This window comes from Myotis yumanensis, unplaced genomic scaffold (assembly GCF_028538775.1).
Source record: "Myotis yumanensis isolate MYYU_CA2020_CCGP unplaced genomic scaffold, mMyoYum1.0.hap1 SCAF_6, whole genome shotgun sequence".
Classification (NCBI taxonomy): domain Eukaryota; kingdom Metazoa; phylum Chordata; class Mammalia; order Chiroptera; family Vespertilionidae; genus Myotis; species Myotis yumanensis.
In genome coordinates this window covers 10,239,870-10,252,127 of record NW_027223757.1, presented here as the reverse complement: position 1 = coordinate 10,252,127, position 12,258 = coordinate 10,239,870, and the positions used below count along the sequence as shown (strand labels likewise).

The 12,258-nt window shown below is 41.4% G+C and overlaps 1 protein-coding gene across 4 annotated transcripts in view; it reads left to right on the top strand.

Moving 5' to 3' along the window:
* Nucleotides 1-9,501, top strand: part of UST (uronyl 2-sulfotransferase) — a 264,274-nt gene extending 254,773 nt beyond the window's left edge. For 2 of the 4 annotated variants that reach the window (XM_070417499.1, XM_070417498.1), the window contains one exon: nt 2,847-4,745. In XM_070417499.1, the coding sequence (XP_070273600.1) occupies nt 2,847-3,096 (250 nt within the window). In that variant the 3' untranslated portion in view covers nt 3,097-4,745. Of the gene's footprint in view, nt 1-2,846; nt 4,746-8,743 lie in introns of those variants that run through there. The other 2 variants (XM_070417497.1, XM_070417500.1) reach the window with 2 other exon arrangements.
* Nucleotides 9,502-12,258: the final 2,757 nt, after the last annotated feature.

Here is a 12,258-nt window from a genome sequence, read left to right as displayed (position 1 = left end):
CTGTCAGTCAGACATCCTTAGCGTTGCTGCAGAGGCAGGAGAGGCTCCTGTCACCGCCGCTGTGGCTTCTGGCTGAGCAGTGCTCACCCTATGGGAGCACACTGACCACAGGAAGCAGCTCCTGCATTGAGCGTCTGCCCCCTGGTGGTCAGTTCTCATCATAGCGACCGGTCATTCCACCATTCGGTCGATTTGCATATTAGCCTTTTATTTTATAGGAAGGGAGAGACTTGAGCACATCTGAATTTTGGTGGGATATATTCTAAAATCACAGCAATCTTTATTTTTTCTGATGTGAGAAAAAAGAACCCCACACAATTTAGAGTGCTCCAAGAAGGATTGTAGAAATATGGACATGAGAAATATGGACATATTTTTCTTGTGCTTCTCAATGTTTAACTTAAAACTTTTTGTGCCTTGTTTGTCTTTACTATAATGTTTTTAAACTCTGGATTTTAAAAACACAAAGGGGATGTCTATATTTAAAGCCTATGAACATGGCTTGCCTTAGATTAGCTACAGTTAATATCTATAGCAGAGAAGACAGACATTATAAAATGTTCTCTCACAAACCTATTTTAGGAAAGACTATGCTAAGTTCTTTAACAACAATTCTAGAACTGATATATCAAAATGTGTATTATGCCTTTTAAGAGACTCCATTTGAAAAGCAATATCCTTATTTCAATGAAGCCGTTACTACTCAGATAACTTTTTAAAATTCCTTCTTTAGCACTTCTATTGGAAGTTTCAGAAAGTATCTCAGATATCCTCAAAAATGACAAGTTTTGCCCTAACTGGTTTGGCTCAGCGGATAGAGTGTCGGCCTGCGGACTCAAGGGTCCCAGGTTCAATTCCGGTAAAGGGCATGTACCTTGGTTGTGGGCACATCCCCAGTGAGGGGTGTGCAGGAGGCAGCTGATCGATGTTTCTCTCTCATCCACGTTTCTACCTCTCTATCCCTCTCCCTTCCTCTCTGTAAAAAATCAATAAAATATATTAAGAAAAAAATGACATTTTTGTCCTGTTGCATGAATCTGATTTTGGAAACAGGCATTTGGAGCCATAATCACTAAATAATGTGCCTATCAAATTTGATGACAAAAGTTTTAAATAAAATAAAATGATAAAAGAAAATATCATGGCAAATCTATACGTTCTTGAGTTTGCAATGGTTTCTTAAATATAACATCAAAGTATAGGTAACAAAAGAAAAAGTAGATGAATTGGTCTTAATTAAAGTAAAATTTTTTGTGCATCAAAGAAAACTGTCAACAGGGTAAAGACAGCCTACAAAATGAGAGAAAGTATTTGCAAATCATATACCTGATATATATGTAGAATGTCTGGAATATGTAAATAAAAAACTCCTATAACTCAATAAAAAAATTAAATAATCCAGTTCAAAAAAGGCAAAGAACTTGAATGGACATTTCTCCAAACAAGATATATAAATGGCCAATAAGCACATAAAAAGATGTTCTGCACTTTTAGTCATTAGTGAAATGAAAAATCAAAACCACAATGAGATACCACTTCACACTTACTAGAATGGCTATAATTTTTTTAGAAAATGGAAACTAACTATTGTAGAAGAGGATTTGGAAAAATTAGAATCTTCATACAATGTAGAGTGGTTCAGCCACTGAGAAAAAACAGTTTGGTAGTTCCTCAAAAAGTTAAACAGAATTACCATATGAGCCAGCAATTCCACTTCTAGGTATATCCCCAAAAGAACTGAAAATAGGGACTCAAACAAATACTCATACACAAATGATCATAGCACCACTTTTCATGATAATGAAAAGATAGAAAAAACCCAAGTGGCCATCAATGGATAAATGGATAAATAAATTGTGGTATAACTAACCACACAATGAAATATTGTTCAGCCATAAAAAGGAATGGAGTACTGATGCATGCAACAACATGGATGAATCTTGGAAACATTATGTTAGGTGAAAAAGCCAGACACAAAAGGGCAAATATTGTATGATTCTACTTATATGCGTATTTAGAATAGGCAGATTCATAGACAGAATGAGGAGCAGGTAGAGGAGGGGTATAGGGAGTTAACAATTAATGGGTACAGAGTTTCTGTGTGGAGTGATGAAAGGATGTGGCAATAGTGGGGACAGTGGCACAGCATTCTGAATATAATTAATGCCACCAATATGTACACTTTAAAATGGTTAAAATTTTGATATATATATATATATATCACATATATAACATGTTATTCAGCATCAATATAAAATTAAACAAATTTTAGTTATATATTTTACCACTATAAAAAAATAACCACTGAAAATGTACAATTGCATTTAAGGAATCTAACAGTCTTTCCTTTGTTTTTCTTGACAAATGCCTTTGGAGTAGTAAAATGCAAGTGGGTTTGCATCAAATTAAATTATCACTCATAGTTGTCAATATTTCAAGATAAAAAACCAAGATGATTAGAAAGTGGGGAGACAGCTTTTGTCTGTGCTTCCTTCTGAAAGCAACACCCTTTCCAGATATAACAGGAAATAAAAGATGAAAAAATGGGTAGATTTTTGCTGTTCAAAGAAAGTATAACTTGAGTTAACAATTGAATTGTGGTCAAATTGCATAGCTCATGAAAAGGATGTTCGTTTATGTTCCGTCCACTAACGTTGATCCTAATACCTAGAATATGGTGAAATCTTTCCAAATATTGTTGGAAACGCATTTCCCTTCTATTCCTTGTCTGTTGAGTTTCTTTTGGAGCTGCCAGGGTTATGCAGGTCACACAAGGCCTCACCATTATTCCTTTTAAGCTAAAGCCTCACAGACGATTGCTCATGTGCACCTCGGTTCTTTTGCAGAGCACAGGAAACTTGGAAACATGACTGTGACCGTGAGGAAAACTGTCCCCTCCCCCGAGGCCGTGCAGATTCTCTACCAGCGAATGAGGTACGAGTACGAGTTCTACCACTACGTCAAAGAGCAGTTCCACCTGCTGAAGCGCAAGTTCGGACTGAAATCGCAGGTCAGCCAGCCCCCTCTGAGGCCCCAGTTCTTCATCCCATCCCCGCTGGAAACCGAGGAGCCCATTGGCGACGAGGAACAGGATGACGAGAAGTGGCTCGAAGATATTTATAAGAGGTGATGCTGCCAGCCCTGTGTTGCTTCCAGTGGCTTTATCTCTCTTTTCCAGAAAGATGTGTTGTCGTTGTTTGGGGAAGAAAAATCTTGAAGGGACTAAATTAATGCTCGGCTGCATTAAAAAGAACAAAACATTCCCACAGGTTGGGGGTCATTGGGAGATGCCCGGTTTTGCGGGTTTTATTTGTTTAATTTTATTCTGTGTTTTTCTGGCTCCTGGGCTCCTTCTTATGCTAAGATGACTCCATCACAAGGCATCTCATCATAAAATAGCTTTTTCCCTCTAGTTCAATGAGAGAAGGGGGGAAATATAGCCCATAGCCCAATAACTTACCATTTATAAGATGACTTGTAGAAACATTACCTCAGTGGTAGGAAACATCCAGACTTGTATATTTCGCTAGAAATACAAAACCACTTCAGAGACCAGGGAATCCACTCCAGAAGGACCTAAGAGGAGAAGGTAGGACAGATCAGGACTTCAAAAGAGAGGATGCCCCTGGGTTAGTGGTCTCTACCCACATGGGCAGGATTCTGCCTCTGGTCCATCTCAGGAGACACTTTCATCAAGAGCAGCGCACTTGTTATCTCTGAAGGGGCCAGTCAGCTTGTGCCACACCCCCATCCAGCCCAGAGCCTTGAGTATCTCGCAAGGTCAAAGTGCATGGCAAGTTCCATTCAGACATTCCATGTCCAAGCACCATTCTGACAGATTTCAAAGTAGCATGGCAGGGAAAAGAATTTATCTGCTGGGTATAGAGGAGTGTAGGCAAGACAAATCTGCCCTGGAGGTCGTGTGGCCTAGGAAAAGGGTACAGCCCTGAATTTGCACCAAGTATGAAGGGAATTTCTCCCCAGCATTGTTTTAACTGTGTACCCAAGAACCGGTTTGGCTCTGACATTTAACCCGTAGTAGAAGTTCTAAGTCTGACCACAGCCAATGCACCATCTATCAGGCACACCCCTGGCCAGTGGGGTCTCAGAGTAGCTGGTATCTTTCACCTTCTAGTCCCTTAAGAGGTGCCTGTTTTTGGTAAAAGGGGATCCTGAGTTGTGTGCAGGTAGCAGGGAAACTATGGTCCCATTTCTTCTGGAAGCAGCTCACTGCTGAGAACCCTCCTAAGATAGCAAGAAGAGGAGAAGCAAGAGCTTCTGGGCAAGAGACGGCTTGGCCAGTTTTATGAGTAGGTGTCTGCTCCCCAAGCGATCTGAGTAGATGTCGGGCAGTATCCTGTCTCCAAAATATCTCCTCCTCATCCCACTCCCATCACCTGCCAGCTATCCATGAGGCCTGGGTTCAGTCATTAGAATCCTATGTCTTAGATTCTGAGATGTTTTCGTCTTTAACTGCCCCTCCTCCACTGAAAAACCCATGTTCTCCTAGGCTGAGACGCAGGGGTGCAGGTGGTGGTGGTGGGCAGGACACAGGCCACAAATTTTATCTCCTTCACTTTTTCTCCCCTAGAGCCAGCCCTTCAAGAGCACTAGCAGAGTGTGAGTTGGGAATAGTTAATAGTAAATAAGACTCTGACTTTACACAAGCTACACATTTTCTACCTTTCAGAAACCAACAAGTCTCTATAGAATTGTGTTTTTTTTCTGTTCACTAAAATTGGACAGTTGCCAAGATATAAAGCAAGTCATTTGGAACCTGTCAAGTGTGCACTAAAGCTACTTTATCATGAGATGCATTAAGAAGGCCCCACCCGCAGGAGTCCAGTGAAGGCTGGGACCGCAGAGGCACAAAGTCCAGCATTTGGCCACTCGTGGGCCTCCTTTCGGCCTCAGAGAACTGGGGCAGCGAAGTGATTAAGGGGAATGTAGAACTGTGGTCAATTCTAAGAGAAGAGGAAGAATCCTTTGTCCCATTTAGAGAGCCCAGAGCCCTGCCATTAGATATACTTTAAAAAGCAACCCGAAGAACAGTTACGCTTCTCAAAACAAGAACAAGAACGCCGCCTGGTACGTTGTGAGCCATTTCTATGAAACTGCATAGAGAGAATGATAATTAGTTTACACACTGTGCCACCTCACCCTCTGAAAATACAATTGAGTTGGCTGAGAGGTCTCTGCTCTCGTCAGGACAGTGGGACAATTGGCCATTTGACAAACGTATCTCTGAGTTCAAGTTCACAGGAGCACTTCTGCCTGTGTGTTCAAAGGCATTTGTCAGCAGTGATCATTATAGCATCACAACAAAAGATGCTGACTGACTGACTTGCAGGGCCTTAATGTTATTTTGTCGCAACAAACAGCCTTTAGGCCCGTAAAGTCAAAGCACTTCATCAGTATATTTGGCACACATGACAACATTTCTTTGGCCCTGTGCCCAACACAGTTTGTACTTCATGAAATATATTGTACATTTTACATAGTTTAATTTAAAAAATACATTTTAAGCTGGTTGATCTTTGACTGCCTTATTTATTATAACCTTTCAGCACATTCCAAGGTTTTAGTTACTCAGGAAGGAGTTAATTAAAATGATTTTATTTTGGTCTGATGGATGTTTTTTAAAAGGAAAATTATTATTATGAACCTGCAGCCCACTTTCCTTGAGTGCCGTAAAAGTGCTTGTAAATCTTTTTTTTTTTTAAAGAAGAATGAAAAAAAATGGTGTTTGACATTGATGGAAACTGAAAAATATATATGGGACTGAAACATGAGCTGAGCTGAAATAAAAGCAATCTGTGTTTGAGATGAAGTATTCCTTAAGTTATTCATTACCCATGTAAATAAATGAATATAAATAAGTTGACATTTTTTTCCATTCTGTGGATACCTGGAATAAAAGTGCCTGCAGTTGCTCAGTCTCTTTAATTGGCCAAGCTTTTTTCTTCAAGATGTCATTTTTTAGAAAGATGTATTTTTAAAAATCTGTAGACTCTCATTCTTACAATTAGATGACACCAAAAAAAAAACAAAACTGGCTGAAAAAATTAAGCTAGTCTTTCATTCATCTCATTGTGTATATAAATCACTAAACAGCTGCTGACTGGATTGCTGTGCCCGCCGGTTGGTTAGGTGTCAACCTCTGAGCAAGTTGGCCATGACGGGGAAAGCAGGGTTGTGCCACCTGCTGATCTCTTTCTCAGATGTGTGGAGCCTCAAAAGCTGGTGATCCTCACCTCCCAAGTGAGCTGTTTTGATCCAGAAATGCTGTCCCTCAGAAATCTCACTGCTGCATCAAAGGAAGCTTACAGAGAGAGAAATCCCCTTGCTTTCTGGATACTGAATTCCAACTACATACCAAATACACGTGACTACTTTGTAGATGAAAAGAATAGAAATCTTGGTACGAAATGAAAGAGAAATCCATTTTGGTCATCACATGCTTTACTTCAAGTAAGAATCTCTGAGAGTCTGAAACCGCAAAATGATGCATGGTTACCTTTCTTTATCACTCAATTTGTTGTTCTGTAGCCCAGTCATGTGATGTTTGACTCTGCATGAACTTTAAAGGCAAAAGTACTAAACAAAACCTGGACTACACCCCCTCTGGAGTTGCTTGTTTGGTCTGAAGTTCCTTATAAATTGTCCTGTTACCTGTGGGTTGACCCAGTGAACTATTTGGCTTTAGATTAATTTTATAGATGTTGGCAGTATTTCGTAAAAGGCAAAATGATGAGCCACAGCCATTCAGAAAAATTGTTCTGTGGATCAAAATTGTGAAATTCCCTTCAAGTAAAAAGAAAGAGGATTCATTTTACTAAAATGATTTACTTCACATCTGATGACAAACCGATTTTTTTTAAAAAAAGTATTTTTAACATTCTGCAAAAGAAAAGACTATTTTAGCTAAAATCAAGATTAAGAGTCTGTTAAGGAAAACACATGGAACTTCTTTCACACACAAGTCATTGTGGTGTGACCCTGTGTATTAGTTTACGGGAGCTGTCATTACAAAGTTCCATAAACTGGCTTAAACAATAAACATTTATTTTCTCACGGTGCAGGAGGCACGAAGTCTGAGATCAAGGTGTCAGCAGGCTGATTTCCACCGAGGCTTCTCGCCTTGGCCTGTCCATGGCTGGCTCCTCCCTCTCTCTTCACAAGGACTATTCTCTGCCATGCTCATATCTGAGTCCAAATTTCCTCTTTTTTTAAAAAAAATTTTATTGATTTTGGAGAGGAAGAGAGAGGGAGAGAGAGATAGAAACATCAAAGATGAGAGAGAATCATTGATTGGCTGCCTCCTGCATGCCCCATGTTGGGGACCGAGCCCACAACCCCGGCATATGCCCTGACCAAGAATGGAACCGTGACCTCCTGGTTCATAGATCAACGCTCAATCACTGAGCCACGCTGGCTGGGCCAAATTTCCTTTTTATAAGGACACCAGTCATATTGGACTAAGGCCCACGCTACAGAGCTCATTTTAACTTGATTACCTCTAAAAGATCCTATCTCAAATTACAGCCACATGCTGAGGTTCTGGGGGTTGGACCTCAACATATGAATTTTGTGGGGACACAATGCAGCCCATTACACCAAGATCACAGCAGAAAAGTTAGAGCAGAGGAACAAACCTCCAAGTAGGAGAAAAGCCAGCCTGAAATCACAGACCCTTACAGCGGCTGTGGGGCTCAGCAGTTACCTAGTCCATTCCCTCAGTTACAGAAGAGGGGTTCAAGGTCCAGATGGGAGATGCAAATTCATCACACACTTTTTTTCCATTGAGGGTTTGATTAACTTTTGAGTATCTACCAAATTAAAACTTTAAGATGTTGATATAGTCAGGGTCCATCTACTGTCCTAGAACCTACAGTGGCAGGGAGGCACAGTCAGCCACACCCAGTGCCACCTGCCACACTGAAGTCCCCTCCCCATGTGGCTCTCCTCAGGCTGGTGGCTGTGGGGTCCCCTTCCCCACAGGAGGCCCTATTGGTTTTCATTCGCATAAGTCCTCAGAGAGAGATGTCAAAGTAAATATGTTTATCTCTAGATTTTTCTCTCTCCTGAAAGGACACAGAGAGGTTCATGTTTCTAGATAAACAGATCAGACCGAGTTTACCCATCTCAGATTGTAGAGTTTTATTTTTCTTAAAGGCAAAATGAAGATTCATGTCCTACTTCCTGTGAGGCATTTCAGATGGCCCCATCCCAAAAAAAGAAAGTCATATGCAGCTCGTAAAACCAGGTGAAGTCGAGTGCAGACATGCCCCTGGAAAAGCAGAACTAGGAGCACTGGGCCCGAGGGCTACCCGCTCACGGACAGTTTCACTCACTTGAGAATTCCTTTCTGCAGAGGGTGGGCGGGCTTGACTCCCAGCTCCCAGCACTGCTGATTCCCAGGAACACCCAGGCCACAGATGTTCATGGGTCACAGAGCTGTGAACTGACCACTTGTGCATTTTGGATTTCAATGTGTAAACATGGGGATTCCCTTTTCAGAAAGGAAAAAAAAGAAAAGGGGAGAACGGAGGGGAAGAAAAATCCCCGTGCAAGGGAAAAATGTGAGCTAAGTTTTTCCTTTTGGAATCTTGGCATGTGAATTTAGCTATCTTCAATCTGGCTTTCGCCAGACACTGTATGCTTTGAGCAGGCATGGAGCAATCTGCCTCGCATGCGCTGCCAGAACGTTCAGACTTGACCTGTAACACGCTTCTGATTCCAGTCCTGAGCGGAGACAGCCGGAGGACAGGCTGCGGCAGACACAGCTTGCGAGCTGCGTGGTGCAAACACGGAGGCAGCTGAACCAGGAAGCAGAGCGCTTGACTGACTAGGGCAAGGAATATGCGCTGGCAAAGTCCCCAAGTTCAAGTCCCAGCTGGTCTGTTTCACTGGGTGCTTGAATGAATCACTTGACCTCCTCATGCCTGAAGTCAATGCAGCTGGAAAGCCTTAGGAAGAAAATAGGACATCCATTGAAAACCAAGAGCTGCTTCTGGGATAAAGCTCGTCCCTCCCTCCACCCCCATATGCTAAGAGACTAAAAACCACAGTCCTGGGGCTGAAAAATATTCGTGTTTTTTTCTTCACAAAATGCTGTGTCCCAAGCAAGAAAGACTAGAATTACACATAAATCCAGGCCCACTGATGCCACCAGTCCCCCATATCTGCAAGTATTATGCCCAGTGTAGCCAGGGTCCATGGAAAACAGCCCTCCTATATTGTGATGTGAGTTAGAGTTATTACCCCATGCCATTATCCTAGACGAACCACTCTGTGGATCCCCACTTTTCTCTAACACTCCATTTGGGAGGAGTTTATCTAACTGTGAGTTACAGAATTCATCTTTACCCCACAGTTTCTGCTAAATGCAGGCTTCCTCCAACCTCCTTCCGGTTTTCCTGTGTATCTGTGATTCTGTTCATTATAAGAAGCCTCAACACCCATGCGATTTAGTACAGGTTGTGTACAAGGAAAAGTCTTAATAAACGTCCAAAACCTGTACTTTTTGGAGTCCTGTTTCTCATTCTCAGAAGCACCATCACTGCGTTGTGGGAGAAGTCTTGCAGTGATGTTGTGGGCTAGTGATGTGGTCGGCAGGGCCGATCCCTCTGACCCCACTATAGGACAGCCATGGGTTGAGGCTTTAATATGTGGCATTACTAGTGTTTTGCATAAGAAGAGAGCTGTGACACTCACCGCAAACTTCCATACAGCCACCCTATTTGCTGCTTGCATCAAATTTACTATTTTCTTTCTTCCTTTGGCACACTTTCCTATCTGTTCCCCACCTTTGATGAAAGGTGGATGAAATTCTAATCCAGTGCATATGCTCAAAGAATGATTCACAAACCAGGTGTATGAGATACAGATGGAGAAAAATAGTCATTGTGTTAAACAAGTTGAGAAATGCTACAGTTCAAAGTCTATTGTCGCACCGTACTGTGGTATTTTAAGAGCACACTAAGGATTTGGAGGAGTACAATAGTTTAAAAAGTCAGTTTATCTTTGTTGAAGCCCGGATTTCTCAAAACTATTTGCCATGAAACCCTTGTTAAGACCCGTTAACATCCCGGGGAAAGAGTGTTCTGGAGATTATGCTTTGGGAAACATTGCTTTAATATAAGTCATTTTCCCCATTAGAGCCACTTTCCTCCTGCTCTGTATGGTTCCATTTTTAGTCTTCCAAATGGTCCGTGTATCCTGCTTGAGGAAAATGTATTTGCAGATGCTTAACATTTTGTTAAGTACAAGATGGGACAAATAACATTTATAGTAAAATAATTCACAAAGAATCACCCTTCCATTTGGCTTATTCTCCCTAAGCACATTCCTCTACGTCATGAGAGAGTAACATTCGTTTTAAAATATTTTTGTGCTTCTTAATATTACTTGGGTTCTCTAATTAGTTCACTACTCCCATGACAACTGATGCTCAAATCAAATTGGATAAAGGACAACTGCCCCTTTTCTTCCCCGACCTGTGGCAGGTTTTACAGTAGGAGAACAATGGCAGCATAGACATCCCAAGTTGTTCAGGTAAGATTGATGATTGGAGATAATGCTCAGCTTTTGCACACCAGGGCACCCGTGTTGTTCAGTACACTAGGGGGAGCCGTACCCATAACAATTTACTCAACAAATCCCAAGGTCTTTCCAAACCTAACTTCTCTCCCAAACCTGCTTATTTTCCTTCCATGCTTGAGAGTAGTGTGGCCCTGAAGGAAATCGTGGCTCATGTACTTAAAACACAACATACACACTGTCAATAGATCCGTGAGTTATTATCTTTCCCAGGTTGTGTAACCTGCTTTAGTTTTGTTGTTATTATTTTTAAATTAGTATAGTATTATTAAAATCAGTCTTTATCAGATCACCTTTCCTGAGTGTGTTGTATACAACATGATTGAAATTCCGATTCGATAATCAAGAGGGGACTCCTGTGGCGATTTGATGGTCATGAAAACCCTTAAGCCAGCAGTTCTCAACCTGTGGGTCTCGACCCCTTTGGGGGTCGAACAACCCTTTCGCAGGGGTCGCCTAAGACCATCGGAAAACACATATATAATTATATATTGTTTTTGTGATTAATCACTATGCTTTAATTATGTTCAATTTGTAACAATGAAATTGGGGGTCACCACAACATGAGGAACTGTATTAAAGGGTCGTGGCATTAGGAAGGTTGAGAACCACTGCCTTAAGCAATACCGCCATGGCAGCTGTAAGGTGAGTGGAAAGTGAGTACATGAAACAAACAAGGATGTAGGAAGAAGTCAAGAATCACCTGTTATCAGGGTTGTCTAGAAAAAGACTCAGATAACTCTTAGTTCATATTTTCTAACATACAAGAATTCATTAGCTCGCACGGGGGCTAAGTATGGAGAAGGTGAGAGCTCAATGATGACTTGAATAAGGAGGTTTCATGTAGGATTTGTTCCACTCCAGAACATGGAATTTGCAGAAACTAGCAGGGCAGATTTAAAGCACAAAGAAGATCACTCTGCCCTCTCAGCAGATTCTCAATAAAGGTATTACACCCTGTTTGTATAATGGAAAGAAAGGCCCCGTGAAGTTAAATAATGAGCCCATGGTAGTACAGTAAATGGCAAATCGAGGAGGCATATTCAAAAATGCAGAAGATTGAACCTGACTGCCAAGGATTTTGAAATAATTTTTTATTTTACTCTAAGGACAATGAGGCACCCTTAGACATTTCAGAATGAGAGAGGAACATGAGGAAATTATTTTTCTTTTTCTAAATTAATTAGCAGGGGAGCTGATTATTCTCCCTCTGCCCTCCCCTCTCCTGTTCAGTACTCTCTATCTCCTGAGGTGCTGATCCTGTGAATGGTATCACTGGATTCCCTGCCTATTGCCTCTTCAGTGTGCGTGGCCAGTGGGTGGTGTGCAAAAGATGAGGAACATCTGAATGAATTCTGCCTCAGATTATATAATGAGTGAAGAAATATAGGCAACTCTGGGGTATAAGCTGCCATGAGCCTGCAGAAGAAGCAGGAAGAAGCCAGACCTTGAAGATAGCACCATGACGGCCATGACTGATTTTAATCAGTGAAAAATAGTGTCCTGCCCAAAGTTGCTCAGTATATATTTGTTTAGTTGAATGGACCAAAAGGAGCTAAAGAAAGCACAGCATTAACTTGAGTATTTCCAGTGACATAAATGGGACGATGGGGTAAGAGAGCCGACTTAGTGGGCAGAGAAGTTCAGTTTGGATGT